Source organism: Poromitra crassiceps, assembly GCF_964638095.1.
Source record: "Poromitra crassiceps genome assembly, chromosome: 27".
Classification (NCBI taxonomy): Eukaryota; Metazoa; Chordata; class Actinopteri; order Beryciformes; family Melamphaidae; genus Poromitra; species Poromitra crassiceps.
In genome coordinates, this window is record NC_139650.1 from 2,125,079 (window position 1) to 2,140,416 (window position 15,338).

At 44.5% G+C, this 15,338-nt stretch overlaps 1 protein-coding gene across 1 annotated transcript in view; it reads left to right on the forward strand.

Annotated features, from left to right (window-relative positions):
- The window catches only part of esyt1b (extended synaptotagmin-like protein 1b), a 36,410-nt gene that overhangs the window by 18,823 nt on the left and 2,249 nt on the right, over window positions 1-15,338 (forward strand). The window contains exons 26-48 of the mRNA XM_083661544.1: window positions 1,479-1,585; window positions 1,686-1,869; window positions 2,219-2,389; window positions 2,571-2,653; window positions 2,994-3,042; window positions 3,178-3,267; window positions 3,853-3,948; window positions 5,854-5,925; window positions 6,474-6,560; window positions 6,652-6,798; window positions 6,995-7,131; window positions 7,650-7,776; window positions 8,094-8,191; window positions 8,555-8,672; window positions 10,627-10,803; window positions 10,891-10,973; window positions 12,409-12,457; window positions 12,869-12,958; window positions 13,875-13,970; window positions 14,394-14,465; window positions 14,594-14,680; window positions 14,822-14,968; window positions 15,059-15,207. Of these exons, the coding sequence (XP_083517670.1) occupies window positions 1,479-1,585; window positions 1,686-1,869; window positions 2,219-2,389; window positions 2,571-2,653; window positions 2,994-3,042; window positions 3,178-3,267; window positions 3,853-3,948; window positions 5,854-5,925; window positions 6,474-6,560; window positions 6,652-6,798; window positions 6,995-7,131; window positions 7,650-7,776; window positions 8,094-8,191; window positions 8,555-8,672; window positions 10,627-10,803; window positions 10,891-10,973; window positions 12,409-12,457; window positions 12,869-12,958; window positions 13,875-13,970; window positions 14,394-14,465; window positions 14,594-14,680; window positions 14,822-14,968; window positions 15,059-15,207 (2,516 nt within the window). The remainder of the gene's footprint in view (window positions 1-1,478; window positions 1,586-1,685; window positions 1,870-2,218; window positions 2,390-2,570; window positions 2,654-2,993; window positions 3,043-3,177; window positions 3,268-3,852; window positions 3,949-5,853; window positions 5,926-6,473; window positions 6,561-6,651; window positions 6,799-6,994; window positions 7,132-7,649; window positions 7,777-8,093; window positions 8,192-8,554; window positions 8,673-10,626; window positions 10,804-10,890; window positions 10,974-12,408; window positions 12,458-12,868; window positions 12,959-13,874; window positions 13,971-14,393; window positions 14,466-14,593; window positions 14,681-14,821; window positions 14,969-15,058; window positions 15,208-15,338) is intronic.

A 15,338-nucleotide genomic window follows, 5' to 3' on the forward strand; every position in this document is an offset into this window, starting at 1 on the left:
GAAAAACATCTTGTTTATTTTCTAATACACTCACCGAGCAATTGAACAGCATACTAATACAGTGTAGGTAGGTATCAGCTTTCAGCTCAGTGTCAACCGGCTACCAAAGTATTTCGACGTGTTGCATTCTGAGATGCTTTTCTGCTCACCACAGTTGTTTTTCACACCCTTCTGTGTGAACTCTAGAGACTGTTGTGAGATCAGCAGTTAAACTGCTGATCTCACAAAAGACCGGAGTCACTGCCGTTTCAGAACTCAAACCAACCAGCCCGCCTGGCACCAACAACCACGGTCAAAGTCACTGAGATCCCAGTTTTTCCCCATTCTGATGTTTGATGTGAACATCATCACCTGAAGCTGCTTACCTGTGTAGTCGCAGACTGTAGTTCAATCATGGAAGACCAAATAAGGCATTAATAGAGCACCCCATGCTGTCATAACCCTCAGCCCAAATGACGTCACTAAATGACGTCTCCATCTCCGACGTCACCTTCTCCATGACGTCCCAAATGACATCAGTTATGACATCATAAATGACATCATAAATGACATCAGTTATGACATCATAAATGCCCTTCTCCCAAATGACATCAGTTATGACATCATAAATGACATCAGTTATGACATCATAAATGCCCTTCTCCTGGTACTATATAAAGCCCCCATCACCACAGCTTAAATCACACTTGTGCAGTCATCACTCACCTTGTGTCAGCATCACGCATTCATCCAGCATCTCCAGAGCAAAAAGCTTCAGCCCACCACCTCCCCAGATCACCACCAATGTCATGACTCCTGTTGGAAACAAATCCCCTTAGGGGGGATGTCCTATCTCATACAGCACCGACACCCTCTCTCATAAGCAAGAGGAGCGGGATGTCCTATCTCATACAGCACTGACGCCCCTCTCTCATAAGCAAGAGGAGCGTCACATCATGGAGTCATACGCCATACTCAAACTGTCTATTCTGATTCAATAAAGTTTGTTAAAATTATATTACGAGTCTCTCATGATTGAAGTATCTGCATGATCTTATGCATTGCACTGCTGCCACATGATTGGCTGAATGGATAATTGCACGAATAAGCAGGTGTACAGGTGTTTAGTGCTCAGTGAGTGTACATCTGCGGTATTAATGGTCACTACATAATCATTACAGCATTGCTGTCACAAAACATAATTTTGGTTGTTTATAGCTCAATAACATCTGATTTAATGTGATGAAGAAGTGAAATGATCATTTTGATAGGTATATAAATATGTATTGTAATTGACCACAGCTGTAAGGTGCTGGGAAAGCTTGAAAATGCTTCAAAAGTCCTTGAATTTGACTTTGTAAAAGGTGTAGGGACCCTGTAGGCAATCCTGTAATTTGTCCTGGTTGCACTGATATTGATTTTCACAATCAGGGCAATTGCAGTGCTGGTCAGTGAAGTGAAACAATCAGGTTAATATTGACTCTGTTGTTCAACTGTAGATGCTGATCCCCAGCAAATGTCCTGGTGCCATTGCTAAGGCGAAGTCCTCCTCCGCTTCAGAGCCCTCCGCTGCTCAGCGAAGACCCGAGGCCGACGCGGTGCAGAGGTGAGATGGTCCATCCAAACACTCTAACCTCACCTTCCTTATCTGTCTTATATGTTTCCTTTACTTTACGTTTCCCTCCCTCTATGTAAATTATTTTCAGGTCAAGTTCAGTAGACACTCCTACTGTGGAGACTGCGACTGTTGCTCCGCCAGTCTCTGTGTTTGAGGATGTTGACGTACAGCAGACGGCAGCTGAAGTGGTTCAAGAGGAGGGGGAAGAATCCCAAAGCCCTCCCATAGTACAACCTCCCCATACCTCCCCAGAGCACAGCTTTGCCAGTGAGGTAAGATCACTTATAGTGGTGCAGCTCATAGCGGAAACAGGTGTGACACCATGCCATCTCTAAAAAGGTTATCATTCCAATGTTTAATGCTGGTTGTAGTGCCTCATACTTTATGCTCTGTTCTAGGCTGCACGGTACCATATATATATATAGAGAGGCAAAGTGACCGCCTACTTCCTGCTTCAGCACTGTACCAGAGATTTCCATCTGCCATTTATTTTCCCATGGACATTTCGTAAAATGCTCATAAAAATAGTTTTACTTCGTCAAACCAAACGGTTCAGATCTTCTCTATAGTGCCTTTGAATTTGCAGTGATGTATGTGTATTAAGTAGCATCTGTCCTGTAGGGGGTGCTGAGAATCCATCTGCTGGAAGCCCAGAGTCTGATCGCCAAGGATAGCCGGATGGGCATGAAGGGCAAGAGCGACCCCTATGTCAAGATCAATGTCGGGGGGGTCGCATTCAAGAGTCACGTGATCAAGGAGAATCTCAACCCCACCTGGAACGAGATGTATGAGGTATGGAGGGAGGGATGTGCAATTTCACTTGCTAGTACGCTGTACCAGAGGGGTGGAAATGTGAATATTTGTGTTAATATAATGTGTTAGCTACCTCATTTCAGTGTTAGTAGCTAGTAGCTACCTCATCTCAGTGTTAGCTACCTCGTCTCAGTGTTTGTGTTGCTGTTTTCCCCCCCAGGTGGTCCTGAGGCCGCAGTCGGGCCTGGAGGTTCAGGCAGAGCTGTATGATAAAGACATGGACAAAGATGACTTCCTGGGCAGGTGAGGCTGAGGTTTATGGGTTGCTGGGAGACTCCTGGAATCAGCTTTGGTCTCCTAGGCTGCAAGCAATTTAATGTGGGAGATCTTTGAGCAAATAATATTAGTGATGGGGGAAATATCAGTTGGTTGATGCTAGAATGGATCGGGTGGAGGGACCTAACTCCGCCTCTGACCCTAACCCCAAACAATCATCACTCCGGAAAAAGCCAACCCCTAAAGCCAACCAAGCATCACTCTCACGCCCACCAGTGGGCCGTGGCCCACAGTTTGGGAATCACTGCAGTAGATCAATGTGTTCAACTGTGTCTAAAATGTGTACAATCTTCTTTCTCGTGAGCAGACTTGAAGTCAGTTTGGCAGATATCATCCAGTCCCAGTACACAGACCAGGTGAGCTCTGCATGCATGCTGCTCTTATATGATATGATATATGATGATATGACATGATATGATTTGATATATAATATCATATGAGTATTGAGTAATAATGGGCTATGATTCAATGGGGACACACTTTTGTTTCAGTGGTACACTCTGAATGATGTGAAGTCCGGTCAAGTCCATCTGATACTGGAGTGGGTTCCTACAGTGTCCAAAAATGACGAACTGGATCAAGTTAGTATGACTTTCTCCATCTTTTGTTTGTTTCTCCTCTCTTATTCTTAAGTACTGTATATCTATTCATCTTTCTCATTCATGGTGAATCTTCTCGTCTGTTCATCCTTTATCAGGGGTGTCAAAGTCATTCTCAGCTACCATCAAACAAACTATCAATTGATGGCAGCTGTGCAATTCTCTATAGTCAAGGGTAATTCATCATTCTGATGAACCCCCGTTTGGTCAACTTTCAGTGCGTGCAGACTTTATTTCTTTTCTAATTAAAATAATTGACCATTTAGTTTATGAATACAGAAAACATGAATAGGCTACAATACTTCATATTTTATTTGCTCCTGAAACCTGGTACCTCTTGTCTTAGCCTTCACAAGTGCATAAAATTGGATTGAAGGACTTCTCAGTGCATTTTTTTTACACTTTGCAAAGTCATCCTGTCGGCCGGATTTGACGTTCTGGCCAATGTGTATGTTTGACACGCCCCCATCTATACTATTCAAAATATGATCCCCTCTGTTCTCGACTCACTGTCCCCATGAATGCTGAATCATTCTAACATGATTTCCATGTGATTCACCGCCGCAGGTTCTGCAGCTACAGTCTGTCCAGGCTTACCAGAACAAGGCTGTCCCCTCTGCTGCGCTGCTCTTTGTCTACGTGGAGAGAGCACACTCACTGCCGGTGAGTCACTTCCTACGTCATACAGTGGAAAAAACAGATGTTTGTACCACCACTGTTCCCATTTTATTTAAAGTCCCTGGAAACCAGAAATATTTCTTTATTATTTAGCATTTTGAGTTCATCACATCACAGGACCCTATGTTAATAAGCCACCAGCCAAATTTGAACGATGATGAACGTCGCAAAGTATATAAATTTAGGTTTGACAGTCGTGGCAAAACTCATGGGGAATCAATTATTTTTTAGAGTGTATTTCTCCCGCGGACTGTGTGGGCGTGTCCCATCTGCAGCAGGTTTTCCGAGAGAGAGCGCGAGACAGAGGGGGGGGAGGGAAACGGAGAAAGAGATCGAGTTACACAGCACTCGTGCTGTGGACCAGCATGAGTGTGTGTGTGTGTGTGTGTGTGTGTGTGAGAGAGAGTAACCTCGTCAACAGCCTGTGTGTCTCTCTCTGTGCTCTCTCTCACTAGTCCCGAGAGAGAGAGAGAGAGAGAGAGAGAGAGAGAGAGAGAGAGAGAGAGAGAGAGAGGCATAGCGCTTGGCAGACGGCACACAGAGTGGGAGGGAGACGGACAGCGAGGGAGCGCTGTCACTGGAACGGACAAAAGGAGGGTGGGTGCGGATTGCGCGCGTGTACAAAGGTTATATAGAGCTTATGACGTCATAAGCTCCTGCGTTTTAGCACCTCGCGCACTGCTGTCTTCAATGAGGAAGTACTTTGTAGAATCTTGTAGAAAAGTGTCGATTTTAAGGCTTTGGGTTGAAAGTAATGTATAATAATTTCGGAGGCACAAAATTACTAACATAAGACCCTAAATAACATAGTTAGAACGTTTTTGTGGATTTTGGTTTCCAGGGACTTTAATGTCTTGTCTGATTGGCACTCTATAGACGGTTTTCACGGAATTGTGTTGCTATGGGAACAGTTTGAACCCTATCTTATTTCCTGTCAGCTATTGTATTAGCAAACATTGCAACAGGAAGTAAAGCTAGGAGCAATTTAGAATGTTTATGTTGTCAAATTAAAAGCGTCTATAGGTGCTCTGTCCTAGTTATCGATGTACGAGAGTTTGTCAAACTTAGTAATTTTCTTTAGGGCCTTTCTGTGTGGAGTTTGCATGTTCTCCCCGTGCCTCCCGGGGGTTTCCTTCATATAGGAACCCCCTTCACCAAAAACATGCAATATCCTGGTTGCTAATGTGGTGCCTCCTCTGGTCGTTAAGGGCGCCTGTTCAGAGGGAGGGGAACTGGTTGGAATAGTGTGAACCTCCCACGTGCTATGTCCTACCGGTGAAGCTTCCCCTGTCAGGTGAAAAGAAGCGGCTGGCTAACTGCCCATGTCTCGGAGGAAGCATGGAGCCAGTTTCGGCTCTCCCCAGATCGGCAGAGGGTGGAGTAGCAACCAGGATAAAGAAATTACGTTAGCACTAATGGGGGATAAAAATAGGATAAAAAATCAGGGGGGGGGGGAATATATAAAAAAAAAAAAAAATTAGTAATTTCAGCATATGTTGATAAACGGAATTAGGTTTTTTTAAGCTGTCATCTTTTTAAAAAAGGGAATCAAAATCACAGATGGCTGTAGTGGAACATACTGTAGCTGTTGGTAGCTGTTATTAGATTTACTGTTATTACTATGATGCCGTGATGTGGTAATTTGTTAAATGAATGGAAGTTATATTTATTTTGCCCTGTTTGGGGCGGAGGTCACCTCACATCCACAGACGATGAATTCAAACCCTTCAGATAATCTGTATCTGTGTGTGTGTGTGTGTGTGTGTGTGTGTGTGTGTGTGTGTGTGTGTGTGTGTGTGTGTGTGTGTGTGTGTGTGTGTGTGTGTGTGTGTGTGTGTGTGTGTGTGTGTGTGTGTGTGTGTGTGTGTGTGTGTGTGTGTGTGTGTGCAGCTAAAGAAGAGTGGCAAGGAGCCCAAGGCTGGCGCTGAGCTTGTATTTGGTGACACAACCTACAGAACCAAGGTGTGACACTGTTCATCAAGACATCACACATTATTACACACACACACACACACACACACACACACACACACACACACACACACACACACACACACACACACACACACACACACACACACACACACACACACACACACACACACACACACACACACACACACACACACACACACACACTCTCTGGCTATCCCAGCTAACATTATACTGCTGGAACCATTGACTGTATGGACGTAGCCACCGTTACATCACTCGTTGTTTTGTGGACTCCGTTTTTGAAGCCTCTAGTTTGGCATTTTGGCCGCTGCCATCTTGAATCCTCTTGGGTCTCACGTGAGACCAGGGGTTTCCCACAGAGCCACAGCGCCGCCTGCTATTGGTCCGTGATCGGGGTGCTGCGCGATCACTGGACAGGCGACCTGTCAATCACGGCCAAAACAGTCTTTTTTTATCATCTATTTTACTCTAAACTCACACTTGCCTTAAACATCACTATATGCCTGGTTTAAGAGCTTTCTATCGCCTTACCACTCCTATGTTTCTGTCTGAAGGTGTGCGATCGCTCCAGATCACCTCAGTGGGGTGAGGCCTTCTACTTCTTGGTTCGTGACCCCCGAGAGGAGATGCTCGTAGTGAAGGTTAGTGTACTGAAAACCGTTACCATTATCAGGAACATCTCAAGCTCTGACTGATATTCTCACTCTATAAATCTGTCCTCATGTCAACCAGCTGTCCAGTGGCTGGGACCAACCAATGGGATCTCTGGTGGTCCCTGTCAGAGAGGTACTGGCACAACCACAGCTGGTCCTGGATCAGTGGCACCACCTGGATGGAGCCTCACCTGAGAGTGAGATCCTGCTGAGGGCTGAACTCAAGGTGGGAGAGCGTGCGCACGCACACGCGCACACACACACACACACACACACACACACACACACACACACACACACACACACACACACACACACACACACACACACACACACACACACACACACAAACACAAACATACACGATTATTTCCATTGTCAGTGAGACACAGAATAGCCAATGGGATATTCATTGTTGACAGATCTTGAACTCAAAAATGATCGAAGCGCCACTGGGATCTGTGCCTGTGTCAGAAGAAGAAGAGACGGTCATCGCCACCGATCAGTTACTCACAGCAGCCACTGAGGAGGAACAAAGCTCTGAGCTGCCATCTGATGAGTGAGTGATGTCACTGTGTCTGACTTGACAATACATTTATCAGAACTCCGTAAAAACAAATGCAAGGACAAAATGATACCTGTTGTAATATTAACAGTTATTTATAGAGCGCTCATCAAAACGGTTTTACAAGAGCAAAAAGTAAACAATAAATAAAAATGTGAAACGTGAACAAAAACACGAACAAAAGTGCAAAGTAAAAGCCAGCTGTTTTTAAGTGTTTTTAAGGAGGGGGGCCCTGATGGAGAAACATCAGGCTTACGTGGAACAAACAAAAGATCCCTGCCCAGCGATCTCAGGTTACACTTGTTGGGCTCATAAGCGGTTCAAAAGCTCAGAGAGACAGCTGGGCACGAGTCCAAAACATGTCCTCAAGAGAAGGGATGAATACACTTGTTAAATCAATACCGAATAGCGCTCACAGCCAGTGAAGTGAAGCTAAAACGGAGGGTAATATGCTGTCTCATCTGAGTGCCTGTCAGGCTGTGGCAGTTTGTAACAGCAGTGTGTATTGTCAGGTGTGCTGCAGTATCCAGCCAGGCTCCAGACACTGAAGCGGTAGAGGAGGATGCTGCGCCCCCCATGGAAGAGGCTTCCCCCACCGAACCGCCTCCACCTGCCCCTGATACCTGCCCTGTTGCTCCAGTGAGTCATACAGCATGATCATTGTTACCTCCGCCAAAGGAGGTTATGTTTTCAGTGCAGTTTGTCTGTCTGTCTGTCTGTCTGTCTGTTTTGACTGTATATTATCAGCTTCGTAACGTGAATGTTTTGACTGTATATTGTCAGCTTCGTCACGTGAATGTTTTGACTGTATATTGTCAGCTTCGTCACGTGAATGTTTTGACTGTATATTGTCAGCTTCGTCACGTGAATGTTTTGACTGTATATTGTCAGCTTCGTCACGTGAATGTTTTGACTGTATATTGTCAGCTTCGTAACGTGAATGTGATTTTGCTCAGCTGGTGGAGGAGCCGTCAGATGTGGAGGAGCTCCCCCCACAGTCAGCCACAGCAGAAGCTCCGGGAGAGGTTCAGCCGTGGCAAATGCCAACAGAGGGGTGAGCTCTACACTGAGGCCCACATACTGTAGCTTTTCCCTGTTTTCCCCTTTTACTTCAAAAAGACACAAACTGGAAAATAGCCATGAATGAATAATGAGTAAACAGATGATGAAGGCGGTATAGCTGAATAAAGTTACGATTCATTCTTAGAGAAACTGGCTATTTTTAGCTAGTTTTTTGCAATTAGTGTTTGTCTTTTGGGTTTTTGAGTTGAGCACCACGCGGCCGTCTCTATTATTATTATTAAATCTGCGCTGTGTGTGTGCTCGTGCGCGTGTGTGTGCTCGTACGCGTACGCGTGCGTGTGTGTGTGTGTGCGTGTGTGTGTGTGTGTGTGTGTGTGCGTGTGCATGCATGTAGGACTGGTATAGACAACCTTGCCCACAGCACAGTGACTAGTCTTCCCTCTGACGAAGAGTCCAAACCGGGTGAAGTTCTGCCACCACACACCAGCCCCGGCCCAGACTTTGGCAGTGAGGTGCATTTGGCTTACTGTATCTCCTTGATTATTAATATAATGATGTGCTTCTGCCCAATGCATGCTGGGATAGGCTCCAGCCCGCCATGACCCCGAGTAGGAATAAACGGGTAAAGATGATGAAGGAACAATCATTTGAAGCAGATAGAATTCACAGATTCGATACAGAGGGGGTTATTCATACAGCTCACCAGCAAGGTTAGTGTGACATTATGGGCCGTGACTGTCATGTGACTGTCATGGCACAGGAGTGATTTCTTATTTCTAACTGTGGATTACCAGGTCAGTTGGTTTTACCATTTCCACCCCCCCCCCCCCTCAGCATCACCACCCCTTTTTGATTATTTGCATGCCCCATAAGCAATTCATAAACACACACCAAAATTAGACTTAGGCTAAGAGAGGGTAAGTGCTGACTTGCCATCTCTTAGTGTAGCCAAATTTGATCTTGTGATTTTTATCATCACAGTGGATATTTACTCGAAATGTTGAGGAGCATTCAGGGCAAATGTCACCTCTAAGCAGTGTGTCTAATAATGTATCACATTGACTAAATAAAAGTCATCAGTTATTAACAACACTTATCCCTAGAGATCTAGTGGATATAAGCGGGTTTGGATATTTTGTCGGCAATAGAAGCACTTTGCCATAGTTGAGAGTTGAGGGAACTGATGACAGGTCTAAGCCCATAAGGTGTCTTTATGAATAAGCCTCATGCCATTTTCACACACAAAATATGCCACTTCCTTTTCTTTTAAAATACAGAGTTCTGCTTTAGATATTTTTGTATTTCTCTATTCTGACATATGTGGTCCATTGAACTTCTCCATGGCCAACAGTGTCAAGCCAGGTAGAATATAAGAGTAGGTCATATAACTTTCAAAATAAAACTGAACATGTCTTTCACAAACATTGTTTGACAAACAATTGTTGTTTTATGCAAAATGTCCATTTCACAGCCTATATCATACTGGCCAATGCAAAATGTTATAAATACACGACTGCCAAAATATACAAACAAATTCTGAAACATCAAACTGGCACAATTGTTTCTGAATGCTATAGAATAGCATCTCCAGTTCCTATGGGCCCATGCAAGATGCCATCTATTCAGGGGTGCACAAATGGTTAAAATACACATTTGTAAGAAAGTAGACACCCTTAGGGGACATTCACACCAAAAGCGTTTTTTTCAGTCAGAACGCTATGAAAATCATGTTGAGAGCGCTTCCATTGTGCACAAAACACAGCGCACGGAGCGATTTTTTGTGCTCCGTTTGTTTTCCCCTGTAGTCGCGTGCAGTACAGATCAGAACACGACCACAAGGATGGTAGCCAGCTAGTTTTGTCTGTTTGATGTTGTTCACTGTCAACATGAAAGCCAGATTATTGCCAATTCTGGCAGCAGCAGAGGTTGAAAATCCCTCGGGAGGATAAAATGTAGGTGGAGTGAAAAAGACGTTCAGGGCGCTTTTCCTCTAAAGTTAAACTTTTTTCAGCTTCAAAACGCCCACAGCGCTCCTCCAAAAACAACAGACGCCACCAGCGCTGAAACGCCAGGTGCGTTCATTAAAAGAGGAGCACGTTTAGAGAATGTATTGCAGAAAGACGCTGGCAGCTCCAAAAACGCTTTTGGTTTGAATGTCCCCTTACAAGTTGTCTGGAATAATTTTGGTGTTGCTGTTTATATTTTTGGCTGCCCATGACATTGTACATGGGCAATATGCTTGATATGAATTCATTCCATTGAGTGTTTCAATGTGATTTCTCATATTCTGTCCACCATAACACACAATTGTTAGGCACAGCTCTCACAAGCTGGATAATCAGGATGGCTGCGAAATACCTAATGCTAGATTTTCATCTTGGCTATTGGCTATTGGCTGAGAATAACAATAGGCTACTGTAATGGCCCTTGGTACGTTTTACAGCAATTCTAATCTTTGTCCTGTAGGGGGTGCTGAGAATCCACCTGCTGGAGGCCCAGAGTCTGATCGCCAAGGATAACCTGATGGGGGGCATGGTGAAGGGCAAGAGCGACCCCTATGGCAAGATCAATGTCGGGGGGGTCGCATTCAAGAGTCACGTGATCAAGGAGAATCTCAACCCGACCTGGAACGAGATGTATGAGGTATGGGATATTCTAGGTTTGGGTGTGTAGCTTGGATTGGACTCAATGTATTTGTACAGCTGAGAATGTTTGTTTCGTTTTGTCCAGGTGGTTGTGAGTGCACAAGGAGTCCAGGAGATCCAGTTTGAAGCCTACGATAAAGATTTAGACTCTGATGACTTCCTGGGCAGGTGTGTGCCACGTCTACTTCACAGTGTTGTTTAATCAGTAACTTATATTAAGTACTGAAGATATAAAAAAGTACTGTGTCATGTACATTGATCTGCATGGGGCAACAATTATAACAGAGATACACCTGTGACTTTTCATATGATCGCATTGCAAACCAAGGGGAAAATAGAATGTGATGTTTCACAATCACAGAGATTTGAGTTAAAAGGCTGTTTCTTGACTGAATGTAAAGCTCTCACAGCCAGGCGCCAGAACGGTCTGAAGTTTTGACCTTTAGTGGCAGGCATTATCGCAGGTTGTAAACACATTACAAGATTGAGAACAACTAAAGTGGTTCACATAAAACCAGCACTCTGGGACATTAGGTCAATTCATGTCAGTTAATATTCTTAGAGAGAGAAAAAACATTCCCGTTGGTCCCAGCAACACTTTGCCCCAATTGCAATGATTTTCCACAGTTGCCTAACATCCACATAAACTGAATACTGTTTATCAGATGTATTTGTTTTTATAGATTGGTAGCCTATAGTACAGTCAGTGTTTAGGAACATGAACATATCTCTCCAGAGGAAACCAGAAGAACATGCCTCTAATCTGATCTGAATCATTCACCCTGAATAGTTTTCCTTTGTGACTTTACGAGGCCATTTACACCTGGCGTTAACATGCGTTTTCTGCCATCAGATTGCAATCAGATTGTATTTTATCACTTCAGCCTGATTCCATTTACACCTGGCATTAACATGCGTTTTCTGCAATCTGATTGCAATCTGATTGCAGAAATGGTTGTCCTCTCAATCCGCATAAAGTTGCTGTATCCAGATTGAGAGGACACATTGCATTTACACTTGTGTTCAATGTGTACACAATGCATCCCTGACCACGTCCGGAGGTGGTTTGGCCGATCAGATTGCAATCCTTCTTCAATGCGTTTTGGGGGTGTTTACACCTGGCATTTCAAGTGATAAAACACAATCTGATTGCAATCTGATGGCAGAAAACGCATGTTAACGCCAGGTGTAAATGGCCTTTGAGATATCTTCTTTTTATCTCTGACTATTGATATTGATATGACCGCTACGCTGCATACTTACACTCAGACAAATTCCTCGTATGTCAGCTTGCATATTGTGGCAATAAAAGTGATTCTGATTCTGATTCTGAAACACAAAATGTTCCCTCATTCCCGGTATCAGATCAGATCGCCAGTGATCAGATCATCAGTCACAGTCACGTTTTCCATCTTTTCCCGCACTCTCCTGGCCCATTGGGTTAGCAGCCAAAAGTATAACAATTAAGAGAAGAAGGAGCTTCCTGGATATTTGGAGCAAGATTTAATCACGAAGTAACGTACACGTGTACTGTATGTCAACTTATAGTACAGTATCGCACATGAAAAAGCTGATATTATATATTTTTTCTTTTTCTTTACAGATTCAGTATTAGGCTAAATGAGGTCATCAGATCCCAGTACACAGACCAGGTGAGTCAATAAAACGCAACTTGAAGCCATGCCAGGTGTTTTATAAGATCTGTTGTGTGCCACTTCCTTTTCCTCTTCAGCCTGTGTGCATATAGAGGGTGTTGCCCTACTGCTGCATCTGACATGAACTGTGTTTCAGTGGTACCCTCTGAACGACATGAAATGTGTTTCAGTGGTACCCTCTGAATGACATGAACTGTGCTTCAGTGGTACCCTCTGAACGACATGAACTGTGCTTCAGTGGTACACTCTGAACGACATGAACTGTGTTTCAGTGGTACCTTCTGAACGACATGAACTGTGTTTCAGTGGTACCTTCTGAACGACATGAACTGTGTTTCAGTGGTACCCTCTGAACGACATGAACTGTGTTTCAGTGGTACCTTCTGAACGACATGAACTGTGTTTCAGTGGTACCCTCTGAACGACGTGAAGTCTGGCCGGGTTCACTTGATACTGGAGTGGCTTCCTACAGTCTCACACTCAGTTCGACTTGACCAGGTCAGTCCTCCTCACCCACGTTTAAACCCTTCTGACCTGCCTTTTTTAGCCTCACCCTCTCTCTGTATTCCAACATTCTCCAAATGTGGCATATTGAAGTGGCTCTAAAGAAAGCCGTTTCCTGGATAATGCCAAGGAACGTATAAAGAAGGAAGAGACATTACATCGTCCCAACGTTCTAATGATCTGCTTGGTGCCAGTTCTATTGAAGCCTATGGGAGATGCATGGAGAAGCACACTAGACAGCCAACATATCTACGTTGTATGACCTTTGGTGAAGAAATGCCTCTACCAGATGAAAGAGCACACTTCAGAGAAGAGGCTACTGACTGATTTTGAAATCATGTTTGGATTCTATCCGGAGACCAACAGCAAATACGCGATTGCGCACATTAGGAAAACTCCATCAGGAACCTCTTCTCTAAGTGTGTTCTTTCATCTGGTAGAGGCATTCCTTCATCAAAGGTCATATGACATAAATAGTAACTTGGGTGTGCTCCTCCATGCATCTCCCATTGGCTTCAGTAGAACTGGCATCAATGTCTGGTCCCATAGAACGTTGGTATGGTGCAGTCAGTGGCTCTTCCTTCTTTATAGGTTCTGTGGATAATGCTGCTGAGTCACATTCCAGCACTGGCTCCAGATACACAGGGCAGTCCAGATACACAGGGCAGTCCAGATACACAGGGCAGTCTAGATACACAGGGCAGTCTAGATACACAGGGCAGTCCAGATACACAGGGCAGTCCAGATACACAGGGCACTCCAGATACACAGGGCAGTCCAGATACACAGGGCAGTCTAGATACACAGGGCAGTCCAGATACACAGGGCACTCCAGATACACAGGCCACGTGATTCACATTTCCACAGATTATTTTGATGCAGGCCTAACTGGCTATATTCCATTTCCCAGGTTCTGCAGCTGCAGTCTCTCCAGTCTTACCGCAACAAGGCGGTTCCCTCTGCTGCGCTGCTTTTTGTCCATTTGGAGCGAGCACACTCACTGCCTGTGAGTCACCCGCAATGAATCATGTGACTGTGATTTGTTTTGATGTTTGTGTATCATCATCAGTAAATACTTTTTTTTTTATACTAAAGGTCTTTGCACACACAGTCCGATTGTTTTCGTATGCGTGTTTTTTAATCCGTCATCTGAAAACACAGACGGGTCCCAGCTCGCAAAAATCTATTGACTGATGCGAAAAACGCAGAAAATCGAACCTCGTCCGAAAACTTAAACGACGGACGTAATTGTCGGACTCGGTGTGTCAATGATGATTGACACAAATGAGGTCGTATTCTTTCTTTTTTTCGTGCGTCAATTTCGGACGAAAATACGGACTTGGTGTGCAAAAGCCTAAACTGTACAATTGACAAAGATTCCCTATGGCTCATAGAATAAAGCTCGAGTGCCTCTTTCTTTCCTTTATAGCTGAAGAAGAGTGGGAAGGAGCCCAAAGCAGGAGCCGAGCTGGTCTTTGGTGAAACGACCTACAGAACCAAGGTGAGACGCGTGGAGACGCGTGCTGTCTCTTTCTCCATTCTCAGTCTGTCTCTTTCTCCATTCTCAGTCTGTCTCTGATGAGTTCACATGCTGAGAACGCTCTCTCTCTTTTCACCATCTGTCTCAAGTTGTGTGATCGGACCATCACTCCTCAGTGGAACGAGTCTTTCTACTTCCTGGTCCGTGACCCCAAACTTCAGATGCTTGTTGTGAAGGTGAGACGTTTATTTGTGTCATCGTTTGAAAGTTCTCCAGCTCCGCTGCTGTTTTTTCATTATTTGTTATTATACCTTTGTTCAGTATTGTGTTGCAGTATTAATGTTGTAGTGACATTTGTGGTCTCTCACACATTGTAGTTGTCCAGTGGCTGGGACCAGCCAATGGGATCCCTGGTGGTTCCTGTCAGAGAGCTGCTGTCAGAACCACAGCTGGTCCTGGATCAGTGGCTCCATCTGGATGGCGCTTCACCTGAGAGTCAGATCCTGATGAGGGCTGAACTCAAGGTGGGAGAACACACAAACGAGCGCACACACATTCATGTTCACACTTTTACCTAATGAACAATGATTCTGAGCCATTTGCGTTTTCATTAGATTCTGGATTCCAAAATGGTGGACATGATCAGTGCAGGCTCTCTGCCCTGTGCTGCCTCTGCTGGTGGATCTGGAAATGGGCAGGTGAAGTTGTCTGTTTCCTATGCGTCGCAGGAGGGAAGGCTCATCATCATTGTCCACGCCTGCAGGTCTGCTTCCTCAAATAGCGTACTGAAATGCTTTATTTTCTGTCATATTGTATTCACACTAAAGATGATAAAAGTATAAGACTGGTGATAGGAGGCCCAGAAGTATCACATTCAATCAAGTATCTCAACAC